Source organism: Solanum dulcamara, chromosome 2 (genome assembly GCF_947179165.1).
Source record: "Solanum dulcamara chromosome 2, daSolDulc1.2, whole genome shotgun sequence".
Taxonomy (NCBI): domain Eukaryota; kingdom Viridiplantae; phylum Streptophyta; class Magnoliopsida; order Solanales; family Solanaceae; genus Solanum; species Solanum dulcamara.
This window is the reverse complement of record NC_077238.1, coordinates 80,915,041-80,936,782: the sequence shown is the minus strand read 5'-3', so window position 1 is coordinate 80,936,782 and position 21,742 is coordinate 80,915,041. Positions and strand designations below refer to the sequence as shown.

Genomic DNA, 21,742 nt, shown 5'->3' with positions numbered 1-21,742 from the left:
GCAGTAACGTTTCTTGTGTCTAGCTTCTAGTATGCATATTTCGTATATTAATTATCACATTATAATTCAAGTTTTGATATATTAAGATAAGTAATTAAATAATAGGTATATTATAGTATATGATTATAATGAGATTTATGTTATTGAAAGAAATTGAGGCTTAACCCTAAGCTTGAGATTGATGAAATTAAGTATAGATTCGAGTAAGTTTTGGGTTTAAGCTAGATATATATAGTAATATGAGTGTCTATGGACTCATTTAATTACGAATATTATATACTTGTTAGATTGAAAACGTTCTAAGGCATTGAGAAAAGGAAAGGCGTTGGAGGATTAGCTTGTTTGACTTCGGTTCTTCGATTGAAATAGGTTATGATTTATTCTATATCATAGATAGACTCTTAATAGTGATTGATATTCATTGAGTAATGTGTGAAGTTTACTATGCATTTAATTATTGTGGTTTGGATGATTGATATGTTATTGTGATTGGTTTGAAATCCCGAGGCCATGTTAGCCATAATCTTAAACTTTTCCTATCAAAAATGGTGCCTTCAATAAAAAGGCTGAAGAGGAATGTAATCATGAAGAATGATAAATTAATTATATTTGGATCGAATGTCACATTCCGACACGGTATATTTGGATCGGATGTCACGTTCCGACACGCTATATTTGGATCGGGTGTCACGTTCCGACACGGTAATATTAAGGGAAAATAAATTAAAATAACTTAATACTACACAATCTCCAATAACTCATTTTCCAAAAGAGTCTGATGTGGAGGTTTGAGTCCTCATGTGTGATCTTGATGTTGTTGACTGGTTATGTAATGGTTCATTGGTTGCCACCTGTTAAGTGTTGTTGTTGATTTTCCGCTATTACTTTATGTATATTGATTTCTATTTTGAGTCGGTCGATGATACCTACTCAGTACATGTTGTCTTGTACTGACCCCTACTTGTATCTTTTCTTATTTTATTTTGTAGAGTGCAGCGAGTGTTCCACCGACTTCGACTCGACCTCAGCTCTAGTCAGTCTCAAGATCATTGGATTTCATGGTGAGCTATCCTTCTAGCTCGTGATAGATTTTCTCGGTTATGTCATAGTGTCTTTAGTTTTCGGGCATATTTTGTTATTTATTTATTTTGGTGTTTGATATTTCCAGACTTAGTTTTAGAAATTAGATGTCCTTCATGTGATACTTTCAGATTTTGGGAAAACATATGTAATTGAGCTTCCGTGTTATTATCATATTTATTAGTTGGGGTTTGTATCGTTGGTTCTCCCACCTAGGAGGTTAAGTGTGGGTGCCACTCATGGCCCATTTTGGATCGTGACAGTTTGAATCTATCCCAGCTTACGTTTAGGTCATCATTTGATAGATTCTTATTTCTTGTTTAAATTCAGAAACTTCCCTTACACTTGCTTGATCTAAAGCTCGATATTATGGTTGTTACCTGTTGTCAAGCTCTAATATATTTTTACTGGTTTAGCTAGGTGCTTATGCTCATGTAGTGTCATCTTTAATGGGTAATATTGTTGGGCTAGGGCCCATGTTCCAGCCAAAGGCACATGACCTAATCCTATTTGTAAACGGATTGGAATAATTCTCCTAATTTGATTCTCAATTCTATTTGGAAAATGATTGGAATTATAATTCTATTTGGAGTTGGTTTTGGCTTTAGGAAAAAATACCACTTTATAAATAGGATGATTTGAGAAAATTATACAATTGCTCATTGGTAGTGTCTTTGAGAGACATTAGGCACATATGAGAGGTTTTTGAGAGAGCTTTCAACAAGAGAGAAGAGAGAAGAGAGAAGAAAAGAGTGTTTTCCGCATTAGTTTTGCCTCTCTGTCCATCAACCTTCAAATTGCGTTTGCCGATTCATTAACCGTTGGATTGGGCTGAAATTTTTACTAAGTGTTACTAATATATTAGTGTTTGATTTGTACGTGATTTGGAGGTCCGAAACTTCCCGTTTTAGATCCTGAACAGTAGCTCTGTTTTGGGTGGTTTTTCTTCCTATTACTTTTTGTTGGTGTAACTATTGCTTCTCCTTGCTTGACAATTATTGTGTAGTAATTTATGAGAATATTTGTAACCCTATTATTGTTATAGTAGAGCAATTCAGATCTCGAAGATCTTGTGATTGTTACCTTTAATTTGAAGGGTTTTTTCACGTTAAATTTGGTGTTGTTTATTTTCTCTGTTTTCAGATTTGTGTCCTTCCATCTTAACAAATATGTGTTGTCTCTGCCTATCTAAGTTTAATTGTTTAACATGTTCTGATTGATGTTTCTGCTTTGTCTAAAGCACTTGAATGTTATGTCTTATTCTTGGCTTATCGTTGGAAAAATACGGACTAACACAAAAATATATATTGTCAAAATAGTAAAAATAAAATGAAAAAATAATGACACCAAGAATTTTACATGAAAATCCTTTTAAATAAGGGAAAAACCACGGGCCAAGAGGAGCAACTGATATCACTTTAGTAAGAAATTTTACACTCGATAGTACCAAGTACAATACTCAAAATGACTACCTTACACTAAAAAAACACTCTTTTGATCTCTATCTTATTAAAAATATCGCTCACACTCTATTTTTTTCACATACTATTTTCTTATAGTCCACGGTATTTCTCACAACTTTCTAAATATTTTTTTCTTTGTCTGTGAATTTAATATATCAAATGAGGAGCTGAAGAGATCTTTTTATAGGAGCTCTTCCTACCTACCATCGCCCACTTTGTTTGATAAACATCAGCAATTTACAATTGCAAATTTGTTGAAAAAGTGGGTAGCCATTTTGGACTGAAATATCGGTTGTTCTTTTGAAAAACAATTGCAGCAACTGTTGACAAAAGGAAAAAGGGTCCATGGGATGGACCCCACAAATCTCCCCCTCCAGTCCCATGCACTAGAATAAAGTAACTTCATTTTCTCAGAAAGAGCTCATGCCAATAAGTTCTTTGCACAAATCGAACTTGTCTCTTGTTACCACCTTGGTTAGCATATCTGCGGGATTTTCATTTGTAGAGATCCTGTCAACTTGCATAGATTCGTCTTCTATCTTTTCTCGAATCCAGTGATATCTCACATCTATGTGTTTAGTCCTTGCATGGTACATTGAGTTCTTGCTCAAGTCTATCGCACTTTGACTGTCACAATAAACGACATACTCTTTCTGATGCAAGCCAAACTTTTGAAAAAGTTGTTTGAGCCATATCATCTCCTTGCCAGCCTCAGTAGCTACAATATACTCAACTTCAGTTGTAGACAGTGCAATGCACTTCTGCAACTTCGATTGCCATGATATAGCTTCTTCTAAAAAAGTAAACAAATATCCAATAGTGGATTTTCTGTTATCAAGGTCACCTGCCATATCAACATCTGTATAGCCCTTCAAGATTGGATTTGATCCTTCAAAACATAAGCATTTATCTGAGCTTCCTCTTAGATACTTGAGTATCCACTTTACAACTTCCCAATGATGTTTTCTTGGGTTGTTGAGAAACTTGCTGACAACACCAACTGCGTGAGCAATATCAGGTCTAGTGCATACCATTACATACATTAAACTTTCGACAACGGAGGAATATGAAACCTTGGCCATGCTCTCTTTTTCCTTCCTAACTGTAAGACACATCTTCTTGTTCAACTTCATATGACCAACAAGAGGTATGCTAACAGGCTTAGTGTTTTTCATGTTGAAGCGCTCCAGTACACATTCAATGTACTTTTCTTATGACAGATAAATCTTCCTTTCATACCTCAGATGAGTAATTCTCATGTCTAAAATTTATTTGGCATGACCCAAGTCTTTCATAGCAAAAGACTTACACAATTCTTTCTTCAGCTTGTCAATCTTGAAAGTATTCCTGCCCACAATCAACATATTATCCACAAATTGCATGAGCATGATAAAATCATCGTCATAAATTTTTTGTACAAATACATAAGAATCTGAAGAAGTCTTTTTGTAGCCTTGCTCCCTCATAACATATTCAAATTTTTTGTACCACTGTCTAGGAGTTTTCTTTAGTCCGTAGAGACTTTTTTTGAGTTCACACACAAAATTTTCTCTACTATTTACTTTGAAGCCCTCAAGTTGTTCCATATAAATCTTCTCTTCTAGGTCACAGTGAAGAAAGGTCGTATTCACATCTATCTACTCAATCTTTAAATTTAGACTAGCAGATAAATCAAGAACTATACGAATGGAGGACATTTTCATAATAGGAGAAAATATTTCATCAAAGTCAATACCCTTTCTTTGACTAAATCCCTTAACAACCAATCTATCTTTGTACCTGAGCTTTAAGCTGTGTTCTTCAACTTTTACTTTGAACACCCACTTATTCTTCAAAACTCCCATGCCCTTAGGCAATTTTACTAACTCATAATCGTGATTCTCATACAAAAATTTCATCTCATTTTGCATTGCTTCAATTCATTGATTCTTATGCTCATCGTCCATGGCCTCCTCATAACACTCAGGTTCACCTCCGTCAGTGAGTAACACATACTCATTAGGTAAATAACGAGATGAGGGAATACGTTGTCTTGTGGACCTCTTAAGAGGATTATTTGCTTCTTCCACAACTTCATGAGTAAGGGCATCATCAATAACAGCATCATTGTTATTATCAATATCAATATGTTGATCTAGGACTTAATTCTGAGCGTTACCATGATCATCAAGCCCACCAATATCATTCACACTTGTATGAGGAACTTGATCAAGATGGACTACTCCATCCGAAGTTGAAGATTTTAGCTTCTCCGCTTTGTCAATATCTTCAATGGTTTGATTTTCCATGAAGACGACATCGCGACTTCTCACAAGCTTCTTCTCAATTAGATCATATAGTATATAACCAAATTTATCAAGGTCATATCCAACAATGATACACTGGCTTGTCTTGGCATCTAACTTTGACCTCTTATATTTCGACATATGTACAAAGACTTTGCAGCCAAATACTTTCAAATGGTCATAGGAAATATTTTTTCCATATCAAATTCTTTTTGGAACATCACTTTGCAAAGAAAAAACAGGAGATTAGTTAATAACATGTGTAGCGGTCAATAAGGCCCACCCCAAAAGGAGTTCGACAACTTTGCTTCAGAAAGTAAATATCTAACTCTTTCCATCAAAGTCTTGTTCATCCTCTCAGCCAACCTGTTAAGCTTATGAAGAGTCTTTTGGTGTCTAATACTTTGATGCTAGCAGTATTCGTCAAATGGTCCACAATATTCACCACTATTATCAGTACAAATACATTTTAATTTTCTTTCAGTTTCTCTTTCAACTGAAGCCTGAAACTCCTTAAAGACACTTAACATATTACATTCCGTATTTTTGCATCTTGGATTATTCGTAAGCTAACGGTTATAAATTCAAGGACTTTTAATTTTGAATTTTAAAAGGACATGATTTGTTGTAGATGTCAAGTTATATGAATAATTTATGTGAAGTAAAATACATCTCAAGAAGGACCCTTGGGCCAAATTAAAATAGAAGCCATCAGATATGTTTTTCTTAAAGTCATGTTTCAGATAAGCTGACTTCGGGAGGCCATAACCTCTTTAGAATTTGGGAATTTGGGAAAACTCTCAAAATGAAAGTTGTAGATAATGAAAATATCTTTCCAACCATAGGTCGTGGGATGATATACGATATCGGAGTAATAAGATATAGACATTTTAAGTCTGATAGGCCAAACTAAATAGTGGATTCGGCCCAACCCAATTCTAATTCGGGTCAGGCCCAATGCCCACGAAATTAAATCTGATTTTTTGTATCTATTCCTTCATACTTTAGACCAACACAATTCTGGAAATTTCCAGAGAGAGAGAGAAAGGGAGTTCTTGAGAGAAATACCAAATCCGACCAAAATTCGAGTCCCAAAATCCAAAGCTCACGAAGAGAAAATTGTTGTACATCGTGTTAGCTTCAATTTGAGGTAGATATCAATCAATAAAGAGAATATTCAATGTGGTCTCTGCAAATTTAAGGTAATATGAAAGTCTTCTTTTCAATGTTAACAAGTTTAGTTAGAGTTTTAACGGATTAGAACGGAGAAAATAGTGTTATAAACTCGTTTGGTGATTTGTTGAGATTTATGGGTTAAAGGGTTGTTTTAGGTAGCTTAAATGGATGAAATTAGCTTGGTGATGACGTATAATAATGGTTGATATTGTTTTGATGTTGTTGATGAGTTGTTGTTCTTGAATTTGGAGGGATAAGGTGTATGAAGATTATGAATGTTCAAATCCGTTTTTGGAATTGTGTAGCTGGTAGTAATTCTAGAATATCTCATTGTCTAGACCTCCGATTTTAGATATTAAATATGTTTTGGAAATCTAATACACGTACCTACAACTCTTATGTTTATGTTGTAGTCTATATCTGCTGTTATTATATCGAAAAATAAGAATGAATCATAAGCAAAATTCTGTCCAGATTCTGGATTGAAAAATCCCTCATGTATAGCTGTTAGTGTTTTGATGATATCTCTTTGTAGAAAATGAGTTTTGAGTTGATTTCTTTTGCATTGGAAACTTAAGTCAGAGATCTAAACATTTCACGAAGGTCATAAAGTCCAGTTTTGCTGTTTTCATTTTCAAAATATAGATACATCTTGAGGTACTCGGCTTTCCGAATTTACTGCTTTGGTAACATGAGTCGGGTGGAAACATTCTAGGCTTATTGTCAATAATAAATCTTATTTTGTGTCAATATTTTGGATTGTTGATTTTGCTTGATGATTATATGACTGGTTTGAAAGTGGGAAAAGTGAGCGGTATAGGGGAGGTGCTGTCCAATGTTTTTTGAAATAACCTACTAACGATAGAGTACGTTTTATTCTTGTTCATAGCTTAACCATAGTGCTTAACGTTTTAATATAGGTTGAGACAATATTGGACAGCATATACATATAAACACTAAAGGTATGTAAAGTTAATATTTTCTTCTTTTGGCATGATCCATGTGAAACGAACGAATGACGTATGCTTAAATCCCAAAGAAACTCTTATTCGTAGATACACTCGGATGGCTAACGTTCTTGATTTTCAGAATTTATATTGTTATGTCTTGACTCATGTGTATGATTCCATCCATCCTAGTTAGTATAACTCATGTTGTGGTATAATTCATATTTTAGTATAATCCATAATTGGTGTGATTCATAATGACTATTGTCTTGGTTGTCAAATGATGGATTGTTTTGGTTATTCCATTAAGTCTTCGATAATGATCAAATTACACAAGGTTGCTAATGATATTCTATTCGTGCATATTGTTATGGTATTATTCACCGAGTCCTACAATAGGCCGGGTATGTTATCATGTATGGATTCCACTACATTATTCACCGAGTTCCTTACTAGAGGGCCGGGTACGTGATATGATAATATGATGTTAGGATGATATGACAATATAATTATGGCACCGAGTCACATAATGGGTCGGGTACGATATCAGTGTAACCTACTCTATTAACCGAGCCCCTTGCTAAAAAGCCGGGTATGGTATATATATACATATAACGATATATTGATATAATTGTGACACCGAGTCCCCTAACGGGCCGGGTATGATATATGATGATGATATGCATGTATTCATTTCATAAGACACAGGTATAGTGAATAGCTCCTGAATCTTTATTGCATATGTGATCTCCTTTACGGTATTTTATGCTTTACATACTCGGTACATAGTTCGTACTGGCCCCCTTTATTCGGGGGGCTGCATTTCATGCCCGCAGGTACAGATACTCATTTTGGAGAGCCGCCAGCTTAAGATTCTACTCAACGGGTTTGAAGTGCTCCATTGTCTCGGAGCCCGAACTTTGGGTACTAATCCTTATAATGTATATATTTGTGTATTTAGGGGTACGACGGGGCCCTGTCCCGTCATATGCTATTGATAATCCTCTTAGAGGTCTGTAGACACATGAGTGGATTGTATATAGATGATGTCCGGTGTACTAGTATGACTTATGTTTTTGGACGTTTACATTCGGAGTGGAAGCCTTGTCAGCTTACATATTATGTTATCTTATTTTTGACAATTAAGACTCCCTAAGAAATAGGTGATTTTGGTATATATATAAGTAACAGTTTGAGACGACGTGCTACCCATATAAATCCTATATCATGTTTAATTGCCGATTAACTATAGATAATAGGTGTGTATACGAGGGTCCAATTCGGACACTAGTCACGGGGCTAGGTCATGACATAACACTTGGTCTTTAGTCTTCAAGATATAGATCCAAAGCTTTCTTGAGCAGTCATCAATGAAAGTGGCAAAGTAGAGTGCACCATCCAAAGTCTTTGTCTTCATTGGACCGCATAAATTAGAGTGCACCAACTCAAGCAACTCTGTCTTTCTTGAAGGAGGGTTAGACTTAAAGGAGACCTAATTTTATTTTTCCACCAAGCAGTGCTCACACTTTTCTAATTTAGCACTTTGAAAATCAGACAACAATTTCTTCTTGGCCAAAACATTGAGTCCTTTCTTACTGATGTGGCTAAGCCTCTTGTGCCATAACGTTGAAGAGTTATCGCTCTTAACTGCATTTACCATATTTGCACAAGTGGAAGCCATAGTCTAATATAGACCACGATGTTTGTTACCACGAGCCACAACCAAGGAACCCTTGATGAGTTTCCATTTTTCACCGCCATTGGTACTAACATATCCTTCATTATCTAGAACACCAACAGAAATTAAGTGTAGACGAACGTCAAGTGCATGTTTTACATTGTTCAAAACTAGTTTAGTTCCAATACTAGTTTCCAAACAGATTGTACCAACACCAACCACCCTAGATACAGTCTCATTACCCATACTCAGGGTTCCAAAGTCACCAGGAGTATAGGAAGAGAAAAATTCCTTCCTTGATGTCACTTGAGATACGACACTAGTGTCCACAACCCAGCTTAACTCATCACAAGCACTATTTATCAGATCTGCATCAAGGACTGTAACAAGATCTTTGGTGGAAATGGTGGTTAAATAATTTTCATTGCCATCTTCTTTATTTTCCTCTTTTTATTTGTTCTCCCTCTTTAATTTTTGGCAGAAACTCTTTGTGTGCCCTTTCATGCCACAATAATAACACTCAATATCCCTAAGTCTGCCTCTGTATTTGGTTCTGCTATGTTCTCTATTTTGAGAACTATAATTTTTATTTCTCCCCTGAGAGCTAGTTACCAGGACATCTAATGAAGAAGAAGAACCTTGGGATTTTCTTCTTATTTCTTCGTTCAAGATACTACTCTTGGCGGAATTCATAGAGATCACACTATGCGGAGCAGAATTTGACAATGAAGTTCTAAATATTTTCCAAGAATCTGGTAGGGAACCAAGTAGAAACAAGCCTTGAATTTCTTCGTCAAATTTAATGCCCATAGCAGACAATTGGTTCATGATTTCCTGGAAATTATTGAGATGATCATGATATTTTAAACTTAACATTTGCTTTGTTAAGAACATTTTATTATTCCAGTCTTCCAAACATATAAGCTTTCAAGATGCCCCATAGGGTACGAGCGTTTGTCTTCCCAGAAATATGATTCAACACATAATCGTCAATCCATTGCCTAATAAATTCACACACATGTCTGTGCAACATATTTCACTCTTCATCTGTTTTATTATCAGGCTTTACAGTGGTAAACACTGGTTAATAAAAATTCTTAACATAAAACAAGTCTTTCATTTTTCCCTTCGAAATGTCATAATTAATACCATTCAAGGTAACCATTCTATTAGTGTTGGTTTCCATCGTTATCCCTAAAAAAATATATATTAAATCAAAGTAAATCTTTTCTGATGTGAAAGTTTAGATTATGCTGCAACCACAGAGCATACTCAGATAAAATCTTGTTCTGATACCAGTTTGTTGGGAAAATGCGGACTAACACAAAATATATATAGTCAAAATAGTAGAAATAAAATGAAAAAAATAATGACACCAAGAATTTTACGTGGAAATCCTTTTAAATAAGGAAAAAACCACGGGCTAAGAGGAGCAACTGATATCACTATAGTAAAAAATTTTACACTGGGTAGTACCGAGTACAACACTCAAAAAAAGACTACCACACACTCAAAAGAAATAACACTCTTTTGATTTACCACCTTATAAAAAATATCGCTCACACTCTAATTTTCTTCACAGACTATTTTCTTATAGTCTATGGAATCCCCACAGCTCTCTAAATATTTTTCTCTCTGTGAATTGGTGTCTGAAATGAAGAACTGAAGAGCTCCTTTTATAGGTGAAATTTGTATTTCACCGTTCACCATTCGTTAACAAAATGGTGGTATTTTTCTAGTATGAGTAGCTAAACCCATTAACTGGGTTGTCGACTCTTATGACTTTTATAAGATTAAAAATTAGTTTATCTTGCTTATTATTATTTGCATTGTGATTATCTATTTGTTTACATGATTTTTATTTGTGAATTTGATGGTTGCAAACACAAGATTATAAGTCCTACATATCCATTTCTTGCTTGGAAGGGTGGAAGTTGCATTGAGTTCTTAACAAGTAGCAAGGAATCGAGTATATTAAAGAATTAATTGTGCTTGATTAATGAAATCGAATTAGGAATAGGGAGATTCTTACTTGGTTGGGTCTATTAATTGGTCTTAATATTTTCCTTTTAGGTTTGGGAGAACTTTTGGGAAACGCAGAGTTATTTGAAAAGATGTACTTTTCTACCCTAACAACAAGTGTAATCCTAGTAGGAATGTTCATTTAGATAAAAAATGGATCCAAATTGAAAATTTCTGTTAAATAAATCGATTTTATTTATATTTGGTTTAGTTTGATTTTACATTTTTAAAAATTAATAATATTTGGTTTGATTTTTAAAAATCTGAAGAAATAATTAAAATCGAACCAATAAATTATATACATATATATTTTATTTATGAAAATAAAAACACCCAAACACAAGAGCATTTATTTGTTGGTTTCATGTATATAAGTATCTAGGGCTGAACACGAAAAATCAAAAAACCGAACCAAACCGATAACCAAACCAAACCGGAAAAAAAACCCGACATTTATTTGGTTTGATTTGGTTTGGTTTTTAAATTTAAAAACCGACTATATTTGGTTTGGTTTTGGTTTCAAGTCTAAAAAAAACCAAAAAAAACGAACCAAACCGACTTTATATATACATATTTTAAAAATTAAATTTGTATATATATGTGTGTGTTTAAATTTTTTTATGAAAAAAATACAATTTATATTGAGTTTTTATATTTTTGATCTTGGGCCATTCTTTTGAATTATACTAAATAAAGTAAAAATAAATAAAATATAGACTTCATACGCAGAAAAGCTACTCACAATTACAAATAGTAAAACTTTAGGTGAGTCATTCTCTATTATTAAATATGTATGCGTCAATCTTGACTACTAGCTACTAGCTACAATGAAATTTATAATAAGAAAATACTTTTGAAATTTATTTTCTGTTTATTCAAATAGTGACTACAAGGTATTTTAAAAACCGACAAAAACCGATAAAAACCGACAAAAACCGAATAGTAAAAACCGATATAGTTTGGTTTGGTTTGATTTGACAATTTGAAAAACCGACTCAATTGGTTTGGTTATTTTTTAAATAAAAACCAATCCAAACCGAACCGTGAGCACCCCTATAAGTATCTATGACAGTTTTGGTGGGACTACGAATGTCACTTGTCTCTTTTTTTTCTAGGTCAACGCGGTAAATTTTGTAAATTCAGTGTTCGAAATTTTGGTATATCATTTGTTCTAATTATTTTTATTTTTGAATGAATTGTTGCCTTTTTTTTCCTTTTAAATAAATCACTTTTTTTTTAATTTTTATGTATGGTTATAACCAAATAACCAAATCAAAATCGATGAATGCATATTATATTTGATTTTAATAATTTAAAATTTGATTATATTGGTTTGTTTTTATTTTGTCCAATAATCGACCGAAACCAATCTCTAAACACCCTTACCATTGGAATAAAGAAGGATATAAGTACAAATATTGTATTTTATACTTGTACAGATTTATATTCGACATTCCTTTTTTATATAAATGCTTAGAAAATCATCGCAAAAAATAATGTTTATGTATTTTATTTTTTCTTAAATTAATTAAATTATAAACTAGTAATTTAATTAATCTTTTATTTCAAGTAAGAAAGCTAATATTTTACTTTATTACAATTAAGAAGTTCAATTAATTAATTTTAATTTATCTCATCGAATTTAAATTATCGATGAAAATATCTAAAGGAACTGGTCCCTTAAAACTTCGAGTCTAATTAGACCAACCGTATTATTTCAGACTCCAATTTCTCATATAACCCGGCCCACACCCCTCATTTCCTTTATCTTCTTCTCGCCAAAACGCAGGGCGAAGAACCCTAATCTCGACGTAGATTAACCGTTCCTCCTTCGAATTCGTACAATCCAGCGAGAATCTTCCAGAATTCGCCGGCAACGGTAACAATCCTATATCGATTTCTCGTTTCAAATCCGTTCGAAATCGTACGATTTAGTTCTATGTTTGCTTAGAATTTCTTGTTAGTTTTAGTTTTTCTGTTAGAGTGATACGACCTGAAATTTAGAATATGAAATTGAAAGAAAGAATCGAGATTACCTAAAGAACAAATTGAACAGTTTACTCTAGAGCCTTAATTGGATTCAGCAGTTACAGAAATAGGGAAATTGAATCCAAAAGTTAGTTACAACTGGCAACGTGCGTATCACGTGACTTCTAAATGGCTAATCCTATTGCTAAAATAGGACTCGACAGATTAAGATCGTATCATAGAGTCCAGTTATTATTGATTGAATATTTTATGATAGTATATGTGTTAAACTGTTAATGATGTAGTCTGCTTGTATTTGATGAGAATCTGCTTCAATTTATTTAAGGCTCATGGTTATAAGAATAATTTCGTCATGGCTTAATTTAGGTTCTAGATTATAGTATGTTTAAACTCTTGGCTGTTGAATGTTTATACTCATTTATCTACATGTTCGATAATCCATCTGTGATTTGCTTTTGTTTAATTCGAGCTCTTTTCAATCTACTTCGATCATCAGTGTTTGATGTTTTATTTCCTTATATACTCGTCTGTTCAAATCCTATTGAATTTTTTTTTGATGAAGTAAGAGGTGTGTTAATAACAAAGCATCCAGAGGATGCAAGATTTTCAAAAGCAGGTATAGTCAGCTCTACAAAGGGCAAAAATAAAACCTATCATAATACCAGAGAGCTGACAAAATCCAAGAATTGTTCAGGGTTATACAAAGGACTGAGGTTAACCCAACTAAAAAGTAACACTAAGCATCTGCCCTTGAAATTGAAGCTCTTAGTTGAGACGCTTTTGAAACATCTTTGATTTCTGTCAATAAGCCCCACACAGCAACAGCTGGAACCATAGAACATAATCTCCTGATAGACCAGCTGACAAAACTTCTCTTAGACTATTAGGTTCTACATGCTATTGAATTATACATGTTTGAATCTGTCCCAGCTTAGGTCTAGCTCATCATTTGATAGAACTGGGTAGACTCCTATTTCTTGTTTTCAGAAACTTCCTTACAATTGTTTGATCTAAAGCCTCGATATTATGGCTGTTACCTGCTGTCAAGCACTAATTTTACTGTTTTCGGTGCTACTGCTCATGTAGTGTCATCTTCAATGGGTAATATGTGTTGTCTCTGCCTATATAAGCTTAATTGTTTAACATGTTTTGATTGATGTTGCTGCTCTGTCTAAAGCACTTGAATATTGTGTTGTCTTCTTCCTTGCTTACAATGCGTCTCCAGTTTGTTTTTGAGTTTTGCTTAGAGTTATTGTCTGCTGAATTTAGTGCTGGTTTAGCATGAGAGTTTTTGACAAGATTTCTTCAGAATCCTTATTAGTATTTTGTTTTGACAAGAATATGATCTCGTGAATGCTAAATCTATGATTTGATATTAATTGCTTATCACTTACATGTAATCTGGTAGTTCAAAGTAATTTCTGTTGCATATTACATCAAGCATGAATTGTATTTCTCATCAACAATATTCTATTTCATTCAGTTCTTAGGTATGTGCCAGATGGCCACTGTTTTAACTTAGAATCTCGAGTGTTGTTCAAACTCTTCCTGTTAGTTTACTTACCGGCCAAGATGAAGAAATCAGTTAAGCCTTTCATCGAATTATCTTGAAGGCTGCTCTTTTTTTTTGTGGGGGGGGGGGGGGAGTTGAGATTAGTTTTCTGCTGACTTGTAGCTACTGGTTGCCCATCGTGATAAAAATTAAATCAGCCTGTTACAATCTATCTTTGCTTGACTGATTTTTGAGTGTATCACTGGGGTGATCTCGTATGATTAAGGCTCTAGATGAACATCTAAAGAATTGAGGAATTTGCTACAGTATGCCTCTTTCCTAAAATCTGCTCATTCACTTCTTTTGTGTGATGTCTTGTCCTCCTGTTAATTGATTTAGGTTCTCTAGTTTACTCCTTAGTGATGTTGGCTTCTTTGTGAATCTGTTACCATTCCTTACTAACTCATGAGGTGAATTTAACTTGCTACATTAGTGACTGATCCTAGACTAGCTAAAGCTTTATTGAGATTCATGCGTAATATGTTGGATTTTATATTTCTATGTTAACCTTTCTTTGATAGCTATTGTGTTGGAGCTTAATGATCTGAATATATTTTCGTTTATCAATATTTTAATAATTGGAGAGTAGATTATAATTGACCCCTAATGCCCAACTAACTCTTTCCTCAAACAAGTTGGATATATTTAAGAACTGATGTTGAGTTGTGATTTTTTCAGGTAATTGTTAAGAAGTCCACCGATTTGAACTTCCCAAATTCATATGGGGAAAAATGATTTCTTGACCCCGAAGGCAATTGCCAACAGAATCAAAGCAAAGGGCCTGCAGAAGCTGCGATGGTACTGCCAAATGTGCCAGAAGCAATGTCGAGATGAAAATGGATTCAAGTGCCACTGCATGAGCGAGTCCCATCAACGTCAAATGGAAATCTTTGGTCAGAATCCTAATCGCATTGTTGGTGGCTATTCTGAGGAATTTGAGAGCTTATTTCTTGAGCATATGAAGCGTAGTCACCGCTTTAGTCGTGTTGCTGCAACTGTTGTGTACAATGAGTATATCGCTGATCGCCACCATGTCCATATGAATTCCACTCAATGGGCAACATTAACTGAGTTTATCAAGTACTTGGGGAAAACAGGAAAGTGTAAAGTTGAAGAGACCCCGAAAGGTTGGTTTATTACCTATATTGATCGAGATTCCGAGACTCTTTTCAAAGAAAAAATGAAAAACAAGAGAATTAGGGCCGACCTAGCAGATGAAGAGAAGCAGGAAAGGGATATTAAGAAGCAAAGAGAGCGTGCTGAGCAGTTGATGGGTGGGGGAAATATGGATGGTGTTGTGGAGGTGATGGAGTTGCATCCTAATCTCATGGCGAAATTGGAGGCTGAGAAGAAGATCAAGTTAACATTAGGCTCGACATCAAAATCTGTTGTGAAAGAGAGAGCAGGAAGCTCAAAATCCGTGTTTGATGAGATAGATAATGAGAAGAGGGAAAGAGGTAACAAGGACAGTCGTAAGACTGGTAAACGTGAAAGTTGCCCAGTGTTGGATGAGATAATGAGAGAGGAAGAGGAAGAAAGGGATCGGAATAATAGGAAAGATTACTGGTTATGCGTGGGGATAATTGTGAAGGTAATGAGCAAGGCTTTGGCTGACAAGGGTTACTATAAGCAAAAGGGTATTGTTCGCAAGGTTATTGATAAGTATGTTGGGGAGATTGAGATGATTGAAACTAAGCATGTTCTAAGGGTTGATCAGGAAGAGCTTGAGACTGTAATTCCTCAACTTGGAGGTCTTGTGAGGATCGTTAACGGTGCTTATCGTGCATCAAATGCCAGACTGTTAGCAGTTAATACAAGGAACTTTAGTGCTAAAGTACAAATTGACAAGGGAATATATGATGGAAAGGTTCTCAAGGATATTGATTACGAAGATATATCAAAAATTGCAGAATAAACAGGGATACAAGAACTTGTTAGTACTTATTGATGTTTTTTGTTTTGGTAAGTCATCAATCGTTTGTGCTGCTCTTATGTGGATGTTGATTCTTGTATTTTTGGGAACAATAGTCATCCAAGTTTTAGAAGAAGCTGCCCATCATTTCTCACTAGATGTTTGCTTTTTTATTGAATTAAAAGTGAGATAAATAATAGTTTTATAAAGACAAAACTCCTATTTTCAATGGTAAAAATGACTTTCGTAAACGTTTTCCGGGAAAAGTTTCGTAAAAGGAAATCTGTTGTCATTTGTTATTTTATCCCAGATAATTAATAACACGATTATTATTCCACTCAGCGTTATATAAAAATGATACTATAATTCCAATATAAATAATTCGAAGATTTCTCCCATTGGAATCAAAAGTTCAATCAACACACGATAAAATAATTTTATATTTTATTTTGAGGTTATTATCCCACATTGTGGTATAAAAATAATATTACAAAACACCCACATACTCAATATAATTTAATTCTATAAGTGAAATCTGAAGACGCAAGTGTTCACACATCTTTACTCCTATCATGTGGAGATAGAGAGATTATTTTTAATAGTAATTCGGCTCAAGTAAAAATATAATACTACAATTGTGGTATAAATAATCTTGAAATTGCTTATGTCGAAATCAAAAGTTCAAAATGGCAACAACAACAACATATAATTTTTACCTCATAAAAATAAAAAGATTGAAAGTCAAAATAAAATAATCTCACGTTTTATCCCGAGATGTTCCGGACCAAGTACCTTAAAGGATCTGGGTCATGGGCATAGTGAAGTGGACCCTCTTCCCAATAAACTGAGATTCATAGTTTGAACATTGAATTTGAAGGAGGTGGTGGTTCATCCAACACGAAATTGGTTCGTTCAGCTACTTTCTACCCAACTACTATACCGCCATTAATTGCTTACTTGTACTACTTATCCAGAGCCATCAAAGGTCTCAAACTCGTCACATTCTTTCATTTCTCAGAAAATAGTTGTTTTTTCGTAGATCCCAAAGTTTTGGAGAGCAAAAATGAAGGTTTTGGTGGTTACACGTAGCGGCAAAGAACTCATCAAGGGTGGACTTGAACTCACTGATTCTGTATGTTTCCTCATCTGGGTTTGTTTTTGTTTATTGAAATTCAGCTTAATTTTGCTATTTTATGTTTTATTTGTTTGGTATGTAATTCTACTTGTTTTTGTCACTGATTCTGTGTGGTTTTCCATATTTACTCATCTAGGTTTGACTTTGTTTAATGAAATTCAGCTTGATTCATGCTTAATTTTGCTAAATGAACGCGTAGTGATCGATTTGTTTTTAAAAAGTATGTATATAGATGCGTGATTTTATTCTTTATTGGTTTGGTTTTGTAATTATACTTGTTGTTGTCACTGATTCTCTATGTTTCCCATCTTTCTTCATTCGGGTTTGTTTTTGTTTAGTGAAATTAAGCTTGATTCATGTTTAATTTTGCTACATGAACGCGTATTTTATGTTTTATTTGTTTGGTATGTAACTCTACTTCTTGTTGTCACTGATTCTATATGGTTTTCCATATTTACTCATCTGGGTTTGTTTTTGTTTAGTGAAATTCAGCTTGATTAAATGACGCGTATTTTATGTTTTATTTGTTTGGTATGTAATTCTGCTTGCTGTTGTCACTGATTCTGTATGTTTTTCCATACTTCCTCATCTGGATTTGTTTTTGTTTAGTGAAATTCAGCTTGATTGATGCTTAATTTTGCTAAATGAACGCGTAGTGATCGATTTGTTTTTAAAAAAATTATGTTTTATTGGTTTGGTTATGTAATTCTGCTTGTTGTTGTCACTGATTCTGACTGTTTCACACCTTTCCTCATCTGGGTTTGTTTTTGTTTAGTGAAATTCAGCTTGATTGAGACTCAATTATGCTACATGAATGTGTATTTTAAGCAGAATAGTGGTCGATTTGTTAAAAAAGATGATGGATTTAGATGGGTAATTTTTGTATTTTATTGGTTTGTTTATGTAACTCTGGTTGTTTTTGTTGTTGTCGTCATTTCAGGCTACAGTTGCTGATCTGCAGGAGGCAATTCATAAACGAAGTTAGTGGCTACTGTATTTTTTTTAATTGCTACGTAATATAGAACTGTGTTATTCTGAGTCAGCTATTTCAGAGAGTTAAACATTCTCAAGGATATTCAGTTTGACTCTGTTATTTTGTACGAAAATGGTATTCTAATCGTATTCTTTTTTTTTTTTTTTAATATTTGGATTATTATACTAGTTAACCGTTATCTCCCACCAGCACAGATATGGGGTAACCCTCCCCATCAAATATATGAAAAATCCAGCTAGCGTGTTTTGCCTTTGATGTCCTAAGTCGTAGCTTAGTTTTGCTAGTTCATACTTCACACATCTCCACAGAAGATAGAAGATCCGTCCCTAGGGAAGTTCCATGATAGTTGAATCATTTATTTTGCTTGACATTTGCAAGAGAAAATATATATCATATCTGCCTTGAGGGCTGAGGCATTGACTAAATGAAAAGGCAAAGTAGTTTGAGGGGAAGGTGTAAAAGCTTTTACCATGCATTTTTTACTTAGATTGATTTGTCTGGAACCATTTACCAAGAACTTTAGGTGCTATACTGATTGATCATGTCAGGGATTAATTAATTTATGGTTTCAATTTTTAAGTTGTGATTCTACTCTCTAATGATTTTTTTCGATTTGATTTCTTCATCAGAAATTAGAAAATTCTCTCTTTGTGTGTGTATGTCTTTGTTTTGTGTACATATATAGAGTGATTTTGGAGATTCAAAGCAAGTTGATAAGTTCTCCATGTTTTTATGTTAATTGTTTGTTTTCATCGTGCTTTCTTTGTACATTATAATGACAATTTGAAAATATAGTCATCAATTTAACTGGGATTTATAAAACGATTTTTCATCGTACAAGTATCATTGTCAAATTTTGAACTAATTGGTACTGATCTCAATTCTGTATTGAGAAGTTCAACGTAAATGTGTAAAAGTTGTTCAACTTAAAGTGGCAGGAAAGGTGTACATTTCATGATCTTCTTGAAGTTTTATGTTGCCAAGTTTTAGAACCTAACATGTGCAATAAAAGAGTAAAGGGAAGAAGCACTGTTTGACTTCATTGAAACAATTGACACTCGCTCAATTGCATTGTATGGATGAATGATGACTGATATGATGACAATTGTGTAGCATCTGAACAATTTTTGCATAAACTCAACCGAAAGCAGATATTCTTAGATTTTTGTCCAGATAGGCGATCATAAGTTGTGTAAGAAGTGAGGATGCTTTTCTAAGCTGTTTCGCTTCAAAGTAATTGGTACTTGTTACTCAATCCACTTGACCCGTGGTTAAAGAGTCTGTGTTAATCTAGCATCTGCAAAGGTTTGTATCAAACTGAATATTCTTTATCTGCCAAATTTCAATGATGTTATGGTGCATTTCTTGCTTTAAATTCATCATATACAGTTTTGCTTTTTTAGTGAATGCTGGGGTGATGAATTACGTACATGCAAGATTTTAGCTCCATGCCAACATGTCATTCCCACTATTTCCAGTTGTGCAGCTTACAATCGAACATTTTCTTTGTTGCATCCATTTATCATTTCTACATCTGTGCTTGACATTGTCATGGGATCTTTATGAGGTGTAATATTTAAAACATTAATGATTACTATCTAGCACTTCATGCAGTTCGAAATTGAACGCAAAGTGGCAAGGATCAATCCATTAGATAAATTGCGGACTGCTAGTTGTCTTTTGTTGATGCCAGTTTCTTATTTCTCGAAGTTGCATTATTATGATTTTGACTTCATTAAAATATTGTTTACTTCTGACCTCAACAGCCAGAAAATACTATCCTTCTAGACAACGACTCACTCTGCCTGTTCAACCTGGCTCAAAAGAGAGGCCAACTGTTCTTCACTACCAGAAGAGCCTCAGTGAGTATACTAAGGGGAGCACAGGCGAATTAACTGTAGTTTTCAAGGATCTGGGTGCACAAGTCAAGTATAGCACACTTTTCTTCTTTGAGTATCTGGGGCCTCTGCTACTCTATCCTATCTTTTACTACTTCCCTGTCTACAAGTATTTTGGCTACAAAGAAGAGCGTGTTATCCACCCTGCGCAGACTTATGCCTTGTATTACTGGTGTTTCCACTACTTCAAACGGATCATGGAGACCTTCTTTGTGCACCGCTTCAGCCACGCCACTTCTCCAATCTCCAATGTTTTTCGGAACTGTGCCTATTATTGGTCTTTTGGAGCGTTCATTGCTTACTTCGTAAATCATCCTCTTTATACTCCTGTTAGCGATCTCCAGATGAAGATTGGATTTGGATTTGGGATAGTTTGTCAAGTGGCAAACTTCTATTGCCATTTATTGTTGAGAAATCTCCGAAGTCCCAGTGGTAATGGAGGTTACCAAATACCCCATGGCTTCTTGTTCAATATTGTCACTTGTGCAAATTACACAACAGAGATCTACCAGTGGTTGGGCTTCAACATTGCTACTCAGACTGTTGCAGGCTATATCTTCATGGTTGTTGCTGCTAGCATTATGACTAACTGGGCTCTTGGAAAGCATCGTCGTTTGAAGAAGGTAAACTATGGTTTATTTGACCTTTTCTTCTTTTTGAAAAAAAGGGACAAAGAAGGTTTTTACGAATATAAATAACAGCGTGCATTCCTTAGGATTTACATGAGGTGTTACCAGACCAAGTCTTCATTTATCAGTAGACTTCAAAATTGGATGTGTGTGATTCTATTTCGAACAGATATTATCTTTTCTATTCTATCAGCTTCTTTCTGCTGATGCACTGCACTTCACAGGGGGGAAAAAGGGTTAACCTAAGGAAAAAAAATACAAACTTAGTCTTCCAAAACATACAAATTTATCATCTAGAGAGAACTTACATATATGAAACACTGTTATTCTATTTTGAAAGCTCTCTACAATTTCCTTATTGTCACAGTAGACAGTTCAGACTTGACACGGTCCATTTTGGTGCCATAAGCAAATATTCGTTTGTGCTTCTAGACAAATTAACAGAACCCCTAACTAACAATATTATGTGCCATAAGCAAATATTCGTTTGTGCTTATCAGGAAGCTTCTATCTTATTGTGTCATTACTTCTGGATCTTAACTTTGGCAACTTTTGTTTGCAGCTCTTTGATGGAAAGGAAGGAAGACCAAAGTATCCTCGACGATGGGTGATATTGCCTCCTTTCCTGTAGACCATTTCTTCGTCAATGTGAGAAAGCCCGAGAGTTATTTATTTAGTTGATCATTTTCCGTGAACCTGCAACTTTTGAAGGTTTATGTTTCTCATTAAAAGATGAAATACTCAGATTATTACTGGTCCATGTCTTAGCTCTTTTTAGACCAGATGATCTTTGAATTCATTGATATTTGTAGTTCTCACTTCTTTGTGATAGCTTCAAGAACCATCTTTGTTACCCTTAATAGTTGCATTAATCTATTGTTTATGAGTTATGAAAGTGATTTTATAATATTTAAGTCTGCAAGAAACTCTCATGCATCATACAGGCACAGCCGCAGAGGCGGGTTGTAGCCTATCTACAGTA

The 21,742-nt window shown here is 34.4% G+C and overlaps 2 protein-coding genes across 3 annotated transcripts; both read left to right on the top strand.

The window, feature by feature from the left end:
• Positions 1 to 12,375: 12,375 nt before the first annotated feature.
• LOC129881018 (KIN17-like protein) lies at positions 12,376 to 16,232 on the top strand. Its single transcript, XM_055955329.1, has 2 exons — positions 12,376 to 12,530; positions 14,871 to 16,232. The coding sequence occupies exon 2, from the start codon at positions 14,914 to 14,916 to the stop codon at positions 16,105 to 16,107; it is 1,194 nt and encodes a 397-aa protein (XP_055811304.1). The 5' UTR covers positions 12,376 to 12,530; positions 14,871 to 14,913; the 3' UTR covers positions 16,108 to 16,232.
• Positions 16,233 to 16,868: 636 nt separating this feature from the next.
• Positions 16,869 to 21,655, top strand: LOC129881017 (very-long-chain enoyl-CoA reductase). Of its 2 annotated transcripts, none has more exons than XM_055955327.1 (5): positions 16,869 to 17,010; positions 17,144 to 17,236; positions 18,180 to 18,219; positions 20,000 to 20,754; positions 21,323 to 21,655. In XM_055955327.1, exons 2-5 carry the CDS (start codon positions 17,168 to 17,170, stop codon positions 21,389 to 21,391), a joined length of 933 nt encoding a protein of 310 aa, XP_055811302.1. In that variant the 5' UTR covers positions 16,869 to 17,010; positions 17,144 to 17,167; the 3' UTR covers positions 21,392 to 21,655. The 2 variants fall into 2 exon arrangements, with proteins under 2 accessions (XP_055811302.1, XP_055811303.1); XM_055955328.1 differs by having other exon boundaries at positions 16,897 to 17,010; positions 17,123 to 17,236.
• Positions 21,656 to 21,742: the final 87 nt, after the last annotated feature.

Coding starts and splice junctions, on each gene's coding strand:
- LOC129881018 (XM_055955329.1), top strand. CDS start 14,914: ATGGGGAAAAATGATTTCTTGACCCCGAAGGCAATTGCCAACAGAATC.
- LOC129881017 (XM_055955327.1), top strand. CDS start 17,168: ATGAAGGTTTTGGTGGTTACACGTAGCGGCAAAGAACTCATCAAGGGT. Junction 17,237..18,179: donor GACTTGAACTCACTGATTCT/GTATGTTTCCTC, acceptor TCGTCATTTCAG/GCTACAGTTGCTGATCTGCA. Junction 20,755..21,322: donor AGCATCGTCGTTTGAAGAAG/GTAAACTATGGT, acceptor TTTTGTTTGCAG/CTCTTTGATGGAAAGGAAGG.